This window comes from Gallus gallus, chromosome 14 (assembly GCF_016699485.2).
Source record: "Gallus gallus isolate bGalGal1 chromosome 14, bGalGal1.mat.broiler.GRCg7b, whole genome shotgun sequence".
Taxonomy (NCBI): Eukaryota; Metazoa; Chordata; class Aves; order Galliformes; family Phasianidae; genus Gallus; species Gallus gallus.
The window spans coordinates 8,448,827-8,464,632 of record NC_052545.1 but is presented as its reverse complement, the minus strand read 5'-3'; the positions used below and the strand labels follow the sequence as shown (position 1 = coordinate 8,464,632).

General features: G+C 50.2%; 1 protein-coding gene across 3 annotated transcripts in view; it reads left to right on the top strand.

The window, feature by feature from the left end:
• The first annotated feature begins 429 nt into the window (after positions 1–429).
• The window catches only part of SYT17 (synaptotagmin 17), a 30,450-nt gene continuing 15,073 nt past the window's right edge, over positions 430–15,806 (top strand). The window contains exons 1-5 of one of the 3 annotated variants that reach the window (XM_015294542.4): positions 430–504; positions 2,955–2,972; positions 4,104–4,252; positions 9,066–9,214; positions 9,611–10,230. In XM_015294542.4, the coding sequence (XP_015150028.1) occupies positions 490–504; positions 2,955–2,972; positions 4,104–4,252; positions 9,066–9,214; positions 9,611–10,230 (951 nt within the window). In that variant the 5' untranslated portion in view covers positions 430–489. Of the gene's footprint in view, positions 505–2,949; positions 2,973–4,103; positions 4,253–9,065; positions 9,215–9,610; positions 10,231–15,806 lie in introns of all 3 variants that reach the window. The other 2 variants (XM_015294543.4, XM_046900866.1) reach the window with 2 other exon arrangements.

The following is a 15,806-nucleotide window of genomic DNA, read 5'->3' as shown; positions in this document are numbered from 1 at the left end:
CTCCTCTCACAGCGAGCTGCCCAGAGGCGGCTCAGCTACAAAAGCCGATTTGCCCTGAGAGCCCACCCCGGCCCACATCCGTACCGACGTGCTTCCGTCGTCCCCCCCCTCGCGGCGGCGCCGAGCCGTGCCGCTCCCCGGGTACCGGCGAGGGGTTCCGCCGCTGAATTTCCGCGCCGGGCCCTCTGGAGGTCAGTGTTCGCCCGCGCTGCAGCGGACCTGTTGCACCGCGCCCGGGCCGGGCAGCGCCCGCCGCTCGCAGCCTCCGCGGCCCCCGGCGGTGCGGGCTCCCGACGAGCCCCGGCGGGCGCTGCCCGTGCCGGTGGGTGCGGGGCGCGGCGGCTCCCCCCGTCCTGACGGCGCCCCCGGCCCCGCCGTGAGCCGCCCCCTCCCCTCCCTCCCTTCTTTCCCCGCCCGGGGCGGTGCCGTGCCGAGCCGCGGGGCGTAGCGCGGCGCAGCGGCCGCGGGCACGGCGGAGCCCCGCGGAAGATGGCGTACATCCAGGTGGGTGCGGAGCGGCGGCGCTGCGGGATGGGAGGGCGTCCCGCCGGGGTTCGGGGGGGGATTCGGGGCGCCGCGCGGAGCCACGCGGGCGATGCTGCCCTGCGCGGTTTGGGTGCGCAACTTCGGGGTAACTTCTGGGGCAGGGGCGGGCGGGCGCGGGCCGTGTCCGCACGGGGACTTCTCGCCGCGGGTGAAACGCGGCTGCCGAGCCCCAGGCAGCCCGGGATGGCGGTGACCTCAGCGGCCCCTCCGGCCTGGGCGCATCCTCGGCCGCGGGCAACCCGAGCCGTCGGCGTGATGGATGGGAACCCCCGGCAGCGCGGGGCTGAATTCATTTCGGGTTATTTTAAAATCCCCGGCGCTTTTCCCTCCGGCTCTGCGGTTTCCAGCTGCTTGTTTTTCCAGCTCCGTAGCTCTGGAGGCTGCAGCCCAATTTTCAGATAAAACCGAGCAGAACGGCTCCAGCTGGACGAGGCGTCCGGGAGCTCTGCGGGAGCCGCCGCTCCCGGCGCCGTCCGTGCCCGCTCTCCCCGACCCCGCGCCCCCGTCCTCCCGGCTCCCCCCGGCCCGGAGCTGCAACGGGGGCTCCCGGGGATCGCGGCTCCCGACGGGGCGGGCTGGGGGCCGCCGTGCGCGGCCGGCCCCGCGCGGAGCCCCGCGTGCCGGGAGGTGCAGCGGGGCCGCGGCTACCTCGCGCGGACCCCTCGTTGTCCCCAGGGATGTAGCTTCGGCGCGTTGGGGCTGTGCGAGGCCGTGGGGGTGCCGCGGGGCTGCAGAGTGGGGCAGAATGAGATTGCTGGGTACCGGGGGCATGGCAGAGGGGTACCGGGGACAATAAGGGTGCCCGGCTGGGAGTCCTCGCTGCCCGTTGCACCCTTCTGCAAACCTCTGCCCCTCCCAGCGCCCACCTCCGCCTCTGTGAGCCAGGTGGACGCGCACAGCTGCTCCTGTTTGCTTTCCTTTCATGGGTCCCTGCCTTTATATCCTCTGTGCCACTGGTGACTTGTTTGCCTGTTCTATGCTGTAACGCTCAGCCCTTGTTATTGCTGACCTCCCCCTCCTGGCGGAGCTTTCTGGGCGACAGCAGCACCGCTGTCGAGCTCTGTGCCACCCTCGCGCTGCTCCGCTCGGTGCACGTGGCAGTGCCCTCCCATAGCTCTTGGCTGGTGCCGTTTGTGGCCGTGTGCCCTAAGCTGACCCTGCGGCTGCTCAGAAGTGCCACTTCTTTTGCCCAGCACGTGCTGAAACGTTTGAGTGCATGGCACAAACCCAGTGCGTTCATTTGGGAACAATTTAAATATCCTCACAGCATCTTCACTGAACCGTTGTCACTCTGACTGCAACTTTGCATTAATAAGGAATGATAAAGCCCCACGAAACCGCTCAGGATCTCCTTAACCAGTTGGTCCGTGGGTATCTAATCACCATCTCATCACTTCGCACTGCAGCATTTTCAGCCTCTTAATTTCTGTTGTAAATGAGCCATGGCCTTCTCACCAAGTGCTGGTTCTGGAGAAGTTCACATGGAGTAAAACACAGCTCATAGGAGTATTTTTGGAACAAAATTCCACTGCTAAATCATGGCTTCTTTGTAGAAGGCTGTCTTTGTCCGTGTTGCCCATGAACGTAAAGACAGAAACTGATTTGTGGAGGTGGAAGGGCAGTGAAGAGGCTTATTGTTGCTTCTGTGTTAGGGACCCCTTCACAGAAGGACAGCTGGGACAATTAAGGCACTCTTAGTCATTAGCAGGGTAGCAAGGGCATTCAGCAGGCACCTGGAATGCTGCAAACTGTGTGGTTACGAATGAGGAAAGGTGTGTAGAGTGTTGCAAGGTGGGCTGTGTGATTCAACCAGAAGCTTGCTGTCATTTCTCCCTTTGCTGTGTACTTTCTGCACCTTCAGGAAGGGCTGCAATGCAAATGTCCGAACTGGGCACGTGCTGCAGGCTTGGGGCATTCGGCTTTGTGCTTTTAAGCTCTGAGTCAGGAACAGGAGTGGGCTGAAGGAGATGTGACCACTTGCTACAAACGCTGCTTTCGCCAGGTTGGTGTTGGAGCTCTGTTCATACAGGCAGATTCTGGGAAAGGTGTGTATCCAGCTGCAGTGTTTGGATACTATTTGCTGTCTGCTGCCACTGGAGACAGCTGTTAGGAAAGCGAAGTGGCCACACATGGTACCCCATAGCAAGGGGCAAGGAGCAGGTCTGTTGTGCTGTGGGGTGGGTTGGGGTTTTGCTCCTCAGCCAGCTGGTGGGAAAGGGCTGGGAGCAGCAGCCAGAGCCCGGCCAGGGCACCTCTGTAGGGAATTGGTTGTCTTGCAGAAATGGAAGGTGGTTCCAGGCTGGGGCACATCATGGCAGAAAATGTGAAGTTGTCTGAGCGTGGCTAACCTGCTTTTGTCTCTTTCGTTTTGTTCTCCTTTGCTTCATCCTGGATGTCTAAAAGGACAGTTGGAACCAATAAATGAGGTGAGTTAATCTGATGATTCACTCTCTGCTCTGTCTCCTCGCTCCATCCTGAGGGGATTGTCTCGTATTTTCTGACTCTTTACTGATGTCCTCGATATAAGTAACGCACCACATTCTAGGCTGATGGGTTTTTTTCCTGATGTCCGGTGTTTGCTTATGGAAAGCCTGTTTTAGTGGAGCAAAACCAGATGTTCCCATGAGGCCTTCTCTGCAGACCTGCGTTCTAAGAGAAAATCCCTCAGGGTGGTGTGATAGCACCCTTGGACCAAGTGATTTTGGGGGATATCTGTGGAGAAGTGCTCATGTGCTGTATGTCTTCAAGCCCTTATGGACCTTTCAAGCTTACATACAATTGTAGAGTGGTTTGACTGCGGCTCAGCTCTGGGGCTGTGCTGTGCTCCCTCAGCTCTGTCTCCCATGGCCATGGAGCGATGACGTTCTCCAGCAGTGCTCCAGCAGGCTGCTTGCTGCAGGGTGGGACGTGGCTCAGTTTGGGCTTTCTGGTGCAGGCACGGTGCAGTCTGTGCTCCCTGCAGTGGGCTGGGCATGCTCTGAGTTAATCATCCTAGCAGAGGGAGGCATGTGGACAAAACGCTTTCGCTAATCCATTTTAGCGGCAAATTTGTTGGGCTGCATTGCCGTATGTGAATGGCTCATGTGAGTATTACATGCTGACATATCTGCGGGATGAAATGTATTCGTGTTGCTGTATTAAGGTTTTCAAATTAAATAGACCTTGCAGAATTAAGTTGGAGCTTTCACTTACCTTCTGGTTTTCATTCCTCCTATTGTACGTTTGCCCATCAGCTTGTTGATATGCACGAAAGAATAAGCATGTTTCCACTCCAGCATGCTGTTACGCTGTAGTGTTTTGTAAATCACCCTCTTGCCAACACACATAATGACACACCGCTACCAGAGAAGTACCTGCCGTGAATGCCTATTTTCCTGCCTTGTTATGGCATCAGCGAAGTTGGGCTGGTAACTGCACAGCACTTGTCTTTTTGATATAGACGGAATAAATACAGTTCTTAATGTGCTGTTGCAGAAACACATACGTACAGCTGAATGTTATTTCTCAATAGCTATTGATGGGTTGTAATCTTGTACTTTGGTTCCCAATGGCTTCAGGGTCTGCTCGCTAGGATCTCGGACCTCTTGCTGTGCCGGTGGACTTGTAGAAATTGTTGTCAGAAGTGTTTCGACTGTAGCTGTTGTCAAACAAATGAAGATGAAGTTGAAATCCTGGGACCTTTTCCTGCTCAGACTCCAGCCTGGCTGTAAGTTTAGCTGCACAATTTCACAGCACTAATGGAAGAGTAGGGCTGTTCGGCTGCGATGGGAGTAGTGATGTGAAAAGGTGAGAGGGGCTCAGGGTCTGGAGGATGCCATACGTGAAGGAAGAATCTCCTGGTGAGGGTGGGAAAGTAGGCAGCTCGGTGGTAAGGAGAACCAGCAGCACTGTTAGCTCAGATAGCACGGGGAGCCTTGGTAAAGCACCTTCTGGTAGGCAGGATAGAAGTTACCTTGTAAGCTGGCATGGAAGCTGATCTGTTGGTTTAGCAGTAAGGACACTTCTCATCCAGAGCCCCGTTTTCTCTACAAACAGACCAGCCCTTCAGGGCACTTTCAGCTAAGCTGAAATGCTGATGAATTGGTTTTGGAAAAAATTCTTATCTTGGTGTTAAAATGGTTATAATCTAGGAAGGTGGAAAGCATACCTTGTATGTGTTCTGAGGAGAAATCCATCTGAAGTTTCATCTAGCAAGGCTTGAACTCCTACATCATCTTAGTCCTTTACAAGACCTCCTCTTGAATCAGCAAAGAGCAAGAGTGACAACAGCAGGTTTCACCCTTTGAAAATCTAGCACAAAGACAGACGGTGATGTCTTCCCTCTTTTGCTCTCTCTCCTTTGGGAACCAGAGAGGTGACTGTGGAGGCATTGCTGATGATAGCTGTGCTGGGCTGTCTTCTGTGCTCAAAAGCTGTGGCACAGGAGGTGCCCATTTGGCACATCCCATGAAGCTGTGATGTTGGTGGGCACTATGATGCTCAGTGAATATTATCTACTGCTGTGATAACCTACTGCTGTTCTGTTAGGCCCAAAAGGTCTGTGTACTGTTGCTGCATGAAATAAGTTGTGTTAAAACCATGTTTAAATCATGGTCTTGTCTACGTACCTTTTTGAATTGTGGTAGAATAGGATGGTAATTAATACCAAAGCAATAAAAATAGAAATGTTTGAGATGCGTTAGAGTGATTTTTAAATGCTGAACGTCATGTTTAAGCGTCTGATATATGCCCAGAAGTTGGCTCACCTGCAATTAATGTGAAATAGAAACAAAATCAATGCTAAGTAGGAAAGCATTGCAGACAGGAGAACGCAGTGATGAGGTAGCAGTATTGGACGTAGAAAGATTGCTGCAGAAACAATTGCATGCCTGGGAGCAAGCAGGCAGCCTTGCTGTGAGAGGGAGCCTCAGAGCTGCCACGCTGAGCAGAGGGCTGTGATGTGTGCAGGCAGTTGGCCCTGCAGCCAGGTATGGGCTGCTGCATCCTGCCTGGCTCCAGGGCACTGTGATGTGGTGACCTTGTGGATGAGCTGGGCTTTGCCACAGGCTGAGAACGTAGAAAGAAACCTTTGGACTCGTAAAATGCTCTCTCTCCAGTCTGTATTGTTCTCCCCCCATCCCGCTCCATCTGAAAGCCTTGATGATTAATTTTTGTGATGTTGATAAACAGAAGACAACACATTCTTGGAGAAGAACTGGGCACTTTTCCAACCACGCTGTGCTTTGTGCTGCTCTTCTCACAACCGTGTTGTGCTTCAGTCATGCAGCCCGGTAGGGTCCCTAGGGCCCCTAGCCTGGTTCACATTCAGGGCTGTGCCTTTGGTGCCACATCTTCACCATTCCTTCCAGCTTTGGGCAGCCTGGGGCAGGAAGGGGCTGTAGTGGTGGGAGAAGGTGTTTTCCCACAGGTGACATCTGGGAGGGGCAGGCAGAGCCAATGGAGAGGACACTGGAGATGAGTAATTTGGCTTTGAGTGGCAGCACGGAGGTGTCTTGCCTTAGGATGGCTGAAGTCACCCTCCACGCACTGCAGGGCTCTGTAGGGCTGCCGATCCCTGCTGCTTGGCGGGGATGGGCCCAATGTGGTGCCAGGAGGGTGACCTTGTTGGGAGCTGGTCAGGGAGCCCCAAGAGGAGTGGAGTGAGGAGAACAAAGAGCAGAGGTGAGAAAGACATTGAGGGGATGAAACTGAGAGGAGAGGGGAAAAGAACTGTTGAGGGTCTGGAATGTGGAAAGGTGAGTAGAAGGCAGGAGACAGAAGTGATTTATCTTGTTTGCTGATCAGTTCGAGGGCTGCATTCTTTGTGTGTGCGGATTTAAGGTGGAAGTGATGCCATGCAGCCTCTCTTGACTTAAAGATCTCAAGTTGAAGAGGATCCTTATTTTCATTAACCTTACACTTAGCAATTTCTTTATGCATTTTTGGAGGTAGGAAACAATGCCGAGTTAGGGTTAGGGCTGGGGTTGGGAATTGGTCTTGGAGTAATGTGTTTAATGGGTATGTTTTTACATACTCAGCTCAGAGATCTGTGTATGCTAATTAATACTCTCCCCCCCTTATTACTCTTTAAAGAAAAAGCTTTTAGATTCAGTGGAAACCCCTCAAATGGAAGATGGATTTGACAACGTCATATTCTGCCTTTAGATACGTGCATTAAGTTTGGGAACAAATCAATTTATTGTATTCCCTGCTCACAGCCTGAAAGCGTTTTAAAAATAAACCCAAACTTTCAGCTGAGATCTTCCAATGCTGCCACTTCTCCATGCAACCAGGAGGCGAATGCCATGCAGTTTGCTCCTTCCCTGTGTCCCCACTCAGTCCCCAGAGAAATATTGATGCCGTGGTCTCCGTTTGCCCACGAGCGAGCAGCAGGGTGATCCATCTCAATGAGCTGTCCTTTGTGTTTTGCATACAGGTTTTCCCTTTGGTAGCTGTGAGACACCTGATGTCCTGGGAATTCAGGAGAGGACTCCAAGGCTGCAAGTTTAAGTACTTCTTGAGAGGCTGCTGATTTTCCTCACTTTCTGAATTTTCACAGTAGCCTCCAGCCTTCCAACTTGGAAAAAAATACCTTACTGAACTGAACCTAATTGCATTGACCTGAATGCGTGGTAGTGCTGCTGCTTATCTCGGGATGAGTGCTTGCATCCCAGTCTGTGCAGAGATGGGCTGGGAATGAGGCTGTGTTGGCGCTGCCTGTTGTGGAATATTCTCCATAAAAACCCAAGGATAAATGGTGCGTGCTCTGTGAGATTAAATTGAAATCAGAACGAGATTCCTCTTCCCAAAGGCTCTGATTAAGCAGAAACAGAGCTGCTTTAGCCAGAGCCAGAGTTTATTTGAGGAAAAATTATTGTAGCTCAGTAGCAATTTCCTTACTAAAGGTCATCTGTATGTTATTAACTCACTATTACGTTTACCCATTGTGGAGCATCCTTAATGCCTCTCTTCCTGGTTCCCTTTTCGCCCTGCTTTCTCGTTCAGTGCATTTGATTCTCAGACATGAACGCATCCAAACGCTACATACGATCTGCACTTAGGCATGAAAAAGCTGTTTGTGTTCCTACTACGTCACACTGCAGGGTTTGGACTGCCCCTAATGGGCTGCAGAGCTGTGCAAGCACTGTGTGCCCTCTTTAACACAGGTTTGGGTTTGGATTTATTTACTTTTGGATTTCTTTGTTTATTTTTAATGTGGATGAGTTGTATGAGTCGTATCACTCTGAATTAGCGAGGCTTGCATGTACTGTAAATCCTGCTGTGAATTTTGTGGATTTAGATAAGAAATTCTAGTTTAAATCTCGTTTATATTCGGGGGCCTTTTCTATGAGCTTACCTTTTGTGAAATGTTATTTCCCCAAACATTTCTGTTGCTCTAGCTCAGTCACTGATTACTAAAGCAAATGATTCAATGTATTTCATTTGCACCCAGCCTGGCCGTGGCCATGGGATGAGTGACTCAGTGAGGCTGGAGCAGCGTTCCCCTAGCTTTGCTCATGCTGTGCTGGTGCTTTCCTCGTGATCTGCTGAGGTTTTCCTGAGCTCTCCGTCTCCTGGATTCACTTGGCGTGGTGCCCTACGTGTCCCATACCATTGCTTGGTTTCATTTCCACCAGCAGACTTCTACCTGTGGCTCAGCTCTCAGGGTGCAGTTGGGGCCGTACCCTCTGCACGGTTCTGTCTCTCGCTCTCTTTCCAGCCAGACCTGGGGGATCCCAGCAGTGCTGTGTGCCTCACAGCTGTGAGAAGTTGAGATTTTTAACCTTACAGAGGAAAACTAAGGTGAAACGGGAATTGTGTGAGGATTTTGTTACGATCCCAGTCTCCTACTGAGTCCTTTCGAGGTGCTTCAGCTCGGTGGTGCTGTTATTGGGGTCCTGCTGTCCCCTCCCTGCACTCACCAAGACCCCATGGACAGTGACATTTCTGTCTTTTGAAAGTCACCTCTGCTTTATAGGAGTGGATAAAAAGCAGCCAGTTATTTCAAAAGGCATATCAATAGATAGCTGTTAATGAATCCTATTTATGGAGTTTTGAAACCTTAGTGTTGTGTCTGCAAAGTAATATTTTACTGAGAGGGGTGTTTGGTGGGATTGGGATGTCTGAGCACGGTGGTCTCCGATGCTGGCTCCTTCCTGCTGGTGGCCACGCTTCCAGAGAGCACCCATGGATCTAAAGCAGTAAGCTTATGTTGTGAGGCTCTTTTTGTTTGTTTTCTTTTTATTTGCTCGAAGACGAATGTACTGCTGCTGATTGAGATCCAAGTCACATGCCTTTGTGGCCTATGTCGTGCTCTGGTGTTGATACACTCCTGCTTGAAAGGCAGGCAGAAAGATAATCTGCTTTTTACATAGGCATGAAGTCAGTTGCTCAGACTTCTGCTTGCTGAGTAGATGTGAAGGAGATACCCTGCAGCATCCAGGGATGTGAACGCACGATTACAATATCCAAATACCTTTTTGCTCTGTATAGAGTCCTTTTACTGTGTTGAATCACCCAAAGGTCTCTCATTATAACAGGATAAGCAGCCAAAATGAGGACAAAAATGGAGACTCTGATAATACAATCAGTGACCTGCCTCCCACTCTTCAGGATGTTTCCCCTGACAGAAGGCGGTCGTCTTCAGATACATCACGGTCCACTTACAGCCTCACCAGGAGGATTTCAAGTAAGGTCGTCCTTCCAACATTAATGTAATTCTTGTGGGGGGAAAAAGTCAGGGTGTATTGCCTGCTCTTTCATCTCTTAGACAGGTAATCAAGTCCGAGATGAAGGTACATTGATTAGAATCTTATCCTGTTCTGCAGGAACACGGTGGAAGAGGCCAGCCCTGTTCTTCTTGCTAAAGCACGTGTCTGGTGAAAATGGACGGGGGTGGGGGGAAGCATAGCTGAGGCTGCAGCATAACAAAGGGTGCTGTTGAGTCTTTTACAGTGTAGTGGTGGAAGGTCCACACACTGCACAGGTACAGAATAGCCAAGCGTAATGAACCACGCGATGGCCTGGGCCTCTGATAGGCTGAGTTTCTAACAACAGTGTTTTTGCATTTTTTTTTCTTGTTTAGGTTTAGAATCAAGGAGGCCGAGTTCTCCATTAATTGACATTAAACCTATTGAGTTTGGAATAATAGGAGCCAAGAAAGAGATAGTTCAGCCAACTATCCTGCGGAAAACCTACAGCCCAGATGACTATTTTAGGAAATTTGAACCAAGGCTGTACTCTCTTGACTCCAATAGCGATGATATGGACTCCTTGACAGACGAGGAGATCTTATCCAAGTACCAGCTGGGCATGCTGCACTTCAGCACTCAGTACGACCTGCTGCATAATTACCTGATAGTGCGAGTCATTGAGGCTAAGGATCTGCCTCCCCCCATCTCGTATGATGGCTCACGGCAAGACATGGCTCACTCCAACCCCTATGTGAAGATCTGCCTGCTTCCGGACCAGAAGAACTCCAAGCAGACCGGAGTGAAGCGCAAAACTCAGAACCCGGTGTTTGAAGAGAGGTACACATTTGAAATCCCATTTTTAGAAGCCCAGAGAAGAACTCTGCTTTTAACTGTAGTGGATTTTGACAAATTCTCACGCCATTGTGTCATTGGCAAAGTGTCCATGCCCTTGGGCGATGTAGACCTTGTGAAAGGCGGACACTGGTGGAAAGCCCTTGTGCCTAGTTCTCAGGTAACAGAATTGATCTCATTATTACCACCATTTTTCCTGCTGTGTTTTTTTTTTTTAAGTGTGTGTGTGTGTGGCTCCTTTCTTTGTTAGCAATTAATACCATTTTTGATTAGTTGTTATCTTGTTAATAGAGCACCTGCTGGGTTGAGATGAAGCTGAGCCCGTAGCTGGACTTGCAGCTGCTTTGCTGTGAGGTAGAGAAGCTGCCTCCTTTCATAGTCAGGGGAGGTGGAATGACAAAAGATTTATGTCAGCTTCAATGAGAACAAATCAAAACTGCTTTGGAAATCTGCACCTTGTGGAAGATCTTTCTTGTCACTGCAGTGACCTGCCTCTGTTCCCAGACACTGCAGTGACACTGTCTCTCCTGGGTCACTCCTGTGGTTGTTCACATGACTGTGCTTTGGAGAACCACTGGCACCAGTTCAGTAATGATCTGATGCAAAGAAAGCATATAGAAGACAAAATGCATCCCAGAGCAACAAATAGCAAGGTAATTTTATTTTTGTCATGTCCCTGAAGGAAATTAAACTTGCCACAGATGATATGGGATGTGAATGGCATGTTGCATGCATGCGGCTTTGGGCCTGCAGTGTGGCCTGGATGGGATGGCAGAAGGGTGCAGAGGGGGTCCTATGCTGAGAGGGCCCCCAGCAGTGCTGCTGCTTCCTGTGCACTGGGGAAGGAGCTCCTCAGTGGGATGGGCTGAGCATCGCCACCAGGACCTGCAGCATGCTGCCAGTCTGCCTGTGGCAGTGCCACCTGCAGCAGCCTAGCACAAAGCAGAGCTGGAGCTGGGCATGGGTGGCAACGTAGCAGTCTGTGCTAAGGACTGGAGTGTCACTGGAGGCTGCCATAATGTGTTTGCCTCTACCTGTTTGTCACCAACTGTGAGATGACAGTTCCTAAATCTTGCTGCCTTTGCTGAATCGGAAAGCCTGTGTGAACTCAGAAGGTTCTCATAATTCTTTTGATTTGTGTCCACAAAAGCATAGCTGGAAGCTCTGGACAAGATGAGCAGCAGATTGTTGACCTCATCTGTGATGTACGACATGGGTCTGAGAGAGTGATGTGGAGTGGGATCTTGTCCTCGGGTGCTTGTGGAAAGGAAACCCAGCCAGGCAGCACGTGGTCACTGCGCTGCTGTGGGCACACAGTGACTGCAGGGAGCTTTGCGCTTCACCTCAGAGCAGAGGACCTTATGACTTATGGCTGCATCTGCTGGAGCACAAGCAGTAGTGTTACAGGACGAGCCAGAATGTTTCTCGTGCGAAAAGGAGAGTTCTGAAAGCTGAGCAGAAGTGAACACTGCAGGCTTCTGCTGCCTGCGTGGGGGTCTGCTTTGCTGGGTAACAACCTGGTGGGGAAGGAGGGGGCAACTGGATTGCAAATCTTCTCAGGGAAGATGAACAAGAGCAGAGATCCCGGGGGTCCCCTCTCTGCCTTTTTTTCCTGAATGCTTATTCACAAATGAACATTACTTTTTTTTCTTTTTGGTGTTGGTGGCTCACAATGGGCTCAGTGTTGATGTACCTGAGGTCAGAGGTCTCTTTGCATCCCACTTATCCTCCTGTGATTCAGACCATGTAGCCTTGCTTTTTTTTTTTTAATTTTCCCCTCTCTGCTTTTGCACAATAAACACTTCCCTGTATTCTGCGTCTATTAGGAACGTGGCTGCAGTGCTCTGAATGCAGCCCTGCCTGGACAAGGCCATCACTGCCTCTGTGCCAGGCCAGGGGCGAGCCGCCCTCCGGCCTCTCTGGAGTTTTGCAGAAGGCTGTGGCTGCTTTCAGGGTGCATTTTCTGCTAGTGATGGTTAAGGATAAATGCATCTATCGAAGGGTTAAAGTAAATCCTGGAAGCAGTGAAAGAATACAGCTTGTTACTTTGAAAGATTGCATCTTAATATCTTTCATCAGCAGTAATATTTGTGCTAGAAGTTTGTATTTTTAAATTGCCAGTTGAAAGGCTCTGCCTTTTGGCATGACAGATTTGACACGTTGACAAATATTTTTTAATCTTCTCTCTTCTTTGCTTGGTTAGCTGTGCAACAGCCTTTATCTGTTTTTTACTGGGTTGAAGCTGAGTCTGCCCGAGTGCATTTTGTTGTGAGATCACTGTAGGCTGGGACAGAAGCACCCGGTGACACCGGTGGTGGTGTTGGTCAGACACGTGTCCTGGGATCTGGAGGAGCTGAAACAGATGCTCATAAAGCCAGCAGCAGTGGGTGATGAAGATAAGACAGGTGTACACTGGGATATGTAAAGATGGGAGGCAGAAGATGTGAGGGTGTGGGTTGTGGGTTTTTTCTTTTACTGGCATTTATAGGGAAAACGTGATGAGCACGAGAGATGGAGGGAAGTGAATCCAGGTGGCTGTGGAGAATGTTTTCTTCCTACCAGTGGGGTGGGATGTCTGTTTTGCTGCCTGGAAACCATTGCCATGGTATGTGCTGATAAGGACAGGTGTTTCTGGGTGGGCATGGGCGTGTGGTCCTCAGCAGCAGAAGATCTCTGTTACCTCCTCATGGAGCTGCTCATTAACTGACAGCCTGGCAACTTGCTTTGGGTACAGCTGCTCAGATGGACTGGACTGCACGGCATCGTGTGCTGGGACATGGGCTTAAATGTAGCTGTTATATCTGGATGTGTATAGTTGGTGTCATCAGATAAACTGACTGGGTGAGCAGTGTGCTGTCCTCTCGAGAAATCAGCGCACTGGGATCACTAATGCTAAGCACTGCGTGTAAGACCATGGCTGTGCAGAAGCATGTTTTCAGCTTGGATTGTGTGTTAAGCATTTGGTGGGATTGAGCCCAGAAGGGAGGCACAAGGGAGCTGCCATCCCATATGTGATCGGGGCCAGCAAATAAGCAGGCCTGACTCCTTGTAGGAAATGCCAGCTTGGGTACTGCCAAATTCTCTATCCTTGGTAGTTCTGTATGGCTTTTTCTTCCAGGGTAGCTGCTCACAGAGCAACTTTTGAGTCCAGTCCAATGGGAACACTCTGCGCTCCTTAAATATCCCCTTAAAAGTGTGTGGCTTCACTTAATTACCATGAATGAAGTTGGCAGCCCTTGCCGTGGCTGTGCTCAGATTCACACGTTTCCCTGTTGAGATGAATTCTGAAGCACATGTTCAGGACCCCAACTTTTATTGACATATGATTCATTTCTCTTTCAGCAGATTTGAGTAGGCAGGAATAAATGTTTGAGACCAGCAGTAATGAGAGCTTGGAGACCGTTCTGCAAAAGAAAAAAAGCCTGCGTGGTTGTAATTGGGGGAAAATAACATAAAAATTCATCCTCCTCTCCAGTGTAGCCATTTCTGTAATAGAAGTGATAAGTATTGGACTTGCCTTTTTAACTTCATACTATGAGAGCGCTGGAGTGACGGTCTTTTAAAGAGCTGTCATCTTTGTCCGTGCTTCACAAGCAGCTCTCCCGTGGCAGGGCTCTGCAGCGTTTGATTCCCACCTCAGAGACAAGCCTACAGCAGGCATCGTGCTGTTGTTCTTCCCGTGCCTTGGTTGGGAAGGAAAAGTGAGAAAGGGATCTGAAATACGAGAAATGAGTCACTTCTGAGCGTTTCCTCTGCCTTGCCTTCAATCCTGGGTGGCCCTGGCATTCTGCTGGAGGCCTCCGGGCAGGCATGCACTGTTTGCTCTTGGCATTGCTATTCCCAGGTTTGCCATTGCAGTCCTGAGAAGGTACCGTCTTTGGGGAGCCTGTTATGCTTAGTGTTGGGTAGTGCAGGGTATTACCCAGCAACGTGCTGGCACATCCCTCTTGTGGGCATGGGACAGATGAAAAAGCGTCTGGCAACTTTGCTCAGAGTGCCTTGACACAGCAAGTGGTTCAACCTTGTGTGCATCAGTGTGGAACAGAGTTCGTGTTGGTGGTATGGCCTTGCAGGAATTAAACATGGAAGTGAGTATTGTCGAGGTGTTTTCCCTATTTTTTTTCAAGCATAGCTGCCTAATTAAAGGGGGTGGTGCAGAATCAGTGCTGATGAGTGAAATATATGTATTTCAGTTCCTGAAATATGTATATATAAAAATATATATGTTAACATATATTTCTGATCCTTAGTAGCTCAGCCTTCCAGGAATGATTGTTGTGTGTCACAGGGTGCTGTGGAGAGCCTGTTAGAGCAAACTGTTCTAAGCCATCAGTTTCCTAATGTGCCTGGAGGTATCATCACAGATAACCTGGAGGAGGAAAATCAATCTGAAACTTCATTAGGAGTGTTGCATAGATGTCTGTGCTGATGTAATGTGCTCTGCTTCCCGTCGGGAACTGGGGAGACTTTTTAGCTGCAGTTTTGCTAGTGTTGTAGCAATACAATATGAGCAGATAGGGTGGGCTATCAGTAAGGAATCGCCCTAATCAAAAAAGATGTGCAAGTGACATTAATGATAAACCTCTTCTTCCCTTGGATTAGCCTTGTTGTGTTTCAGAGAGGACAGAAAAAGTAAAATTGTCCTTTGTGTGTTTGGTTCAGCCCGAGTGGTAAGGGCAGAAGGTTCTGGATGAGAGGCCAGCCCAGGGCTGGCAGTGTGATAGCAGCAGAGAGGAGCAGCCAGGAGTGAAATGTAAATTCAGCTTCAGGAGAGTCTGAGACATCCCGGGCTCGATGTCACTTAGGCACCTAATCAAACAGGAAATTGCTTTCCCAGGTCATCTGGGATCTTGCACAAATAAGCACATCGTCAGCATGCTAATGGGAGCTCAACCGAGGCCTTGGAGAGGTGCTGCCTGAGGGGCAGCTCTGAACATTGTGTTCTGTGAACAGCACATCCAAGGCAAAACCGACAGCATGTCAGGTTTCTGATGGAAAGAGGGAGGAAAGGGAAGATTCAGATGCTTCTTCTCCCTGCCGTGTACCGTGTGCTGATGACAGCTCTTGTGCTGTTCAGCTCCTGTCCCTCTTTGCTCAGCCATTGTGAGTGTGAGATTTGGGAAGGCTCCAGCCAGCAACAGAACAAAAGCTGTGCTTCTGTGCCTTGAGTCCTCCCATGAAAACGTGCCTTGACATTGCTCTTACTGATAGAGATGTCTGTAAACAGCATGATGGCCAGCAAAACAAAAGCCCAAAGAGGTATATTGTGTACCCAGGGTTTTCTGGAGCTCCCAGTTAGTTCCTTGCCTATTGGTTAATGATGGCTGCAAACGACAAGTGAGCCAAGAGCAAGAGAAGACTACTAAGCATGGTGTGATGGTGTCTGGCCAACCTGCTGGGGAGGAACCTGTGGCTGCTCCCAGCTGTGGATGTTGGCTGACCACCTGGTGCCCTTTGGCCACAGTGGCAGGGATCGAGACACGTTTCCTAGATTCTCACAGCTAAACTAGAAATAATACGTTTATTGGACCAGAGGCAGTTCTCTGCTCAGGTTAAGTGCTTTTAAAGGTCTGAGTCATTCATACTGTAGGCTATTTGGGGAGCTGGGTTTCCTTGTGGAAAAAAGCACCTTTTGTTATTGCTGGAAACACTTCTGTTGTTCTGCCTGGCTGTGGGGCTGCTTTGTTTTTTGGGCACAGCCACCCTGCGTGGTCTTCGCAGGCTGCATTGTACCTT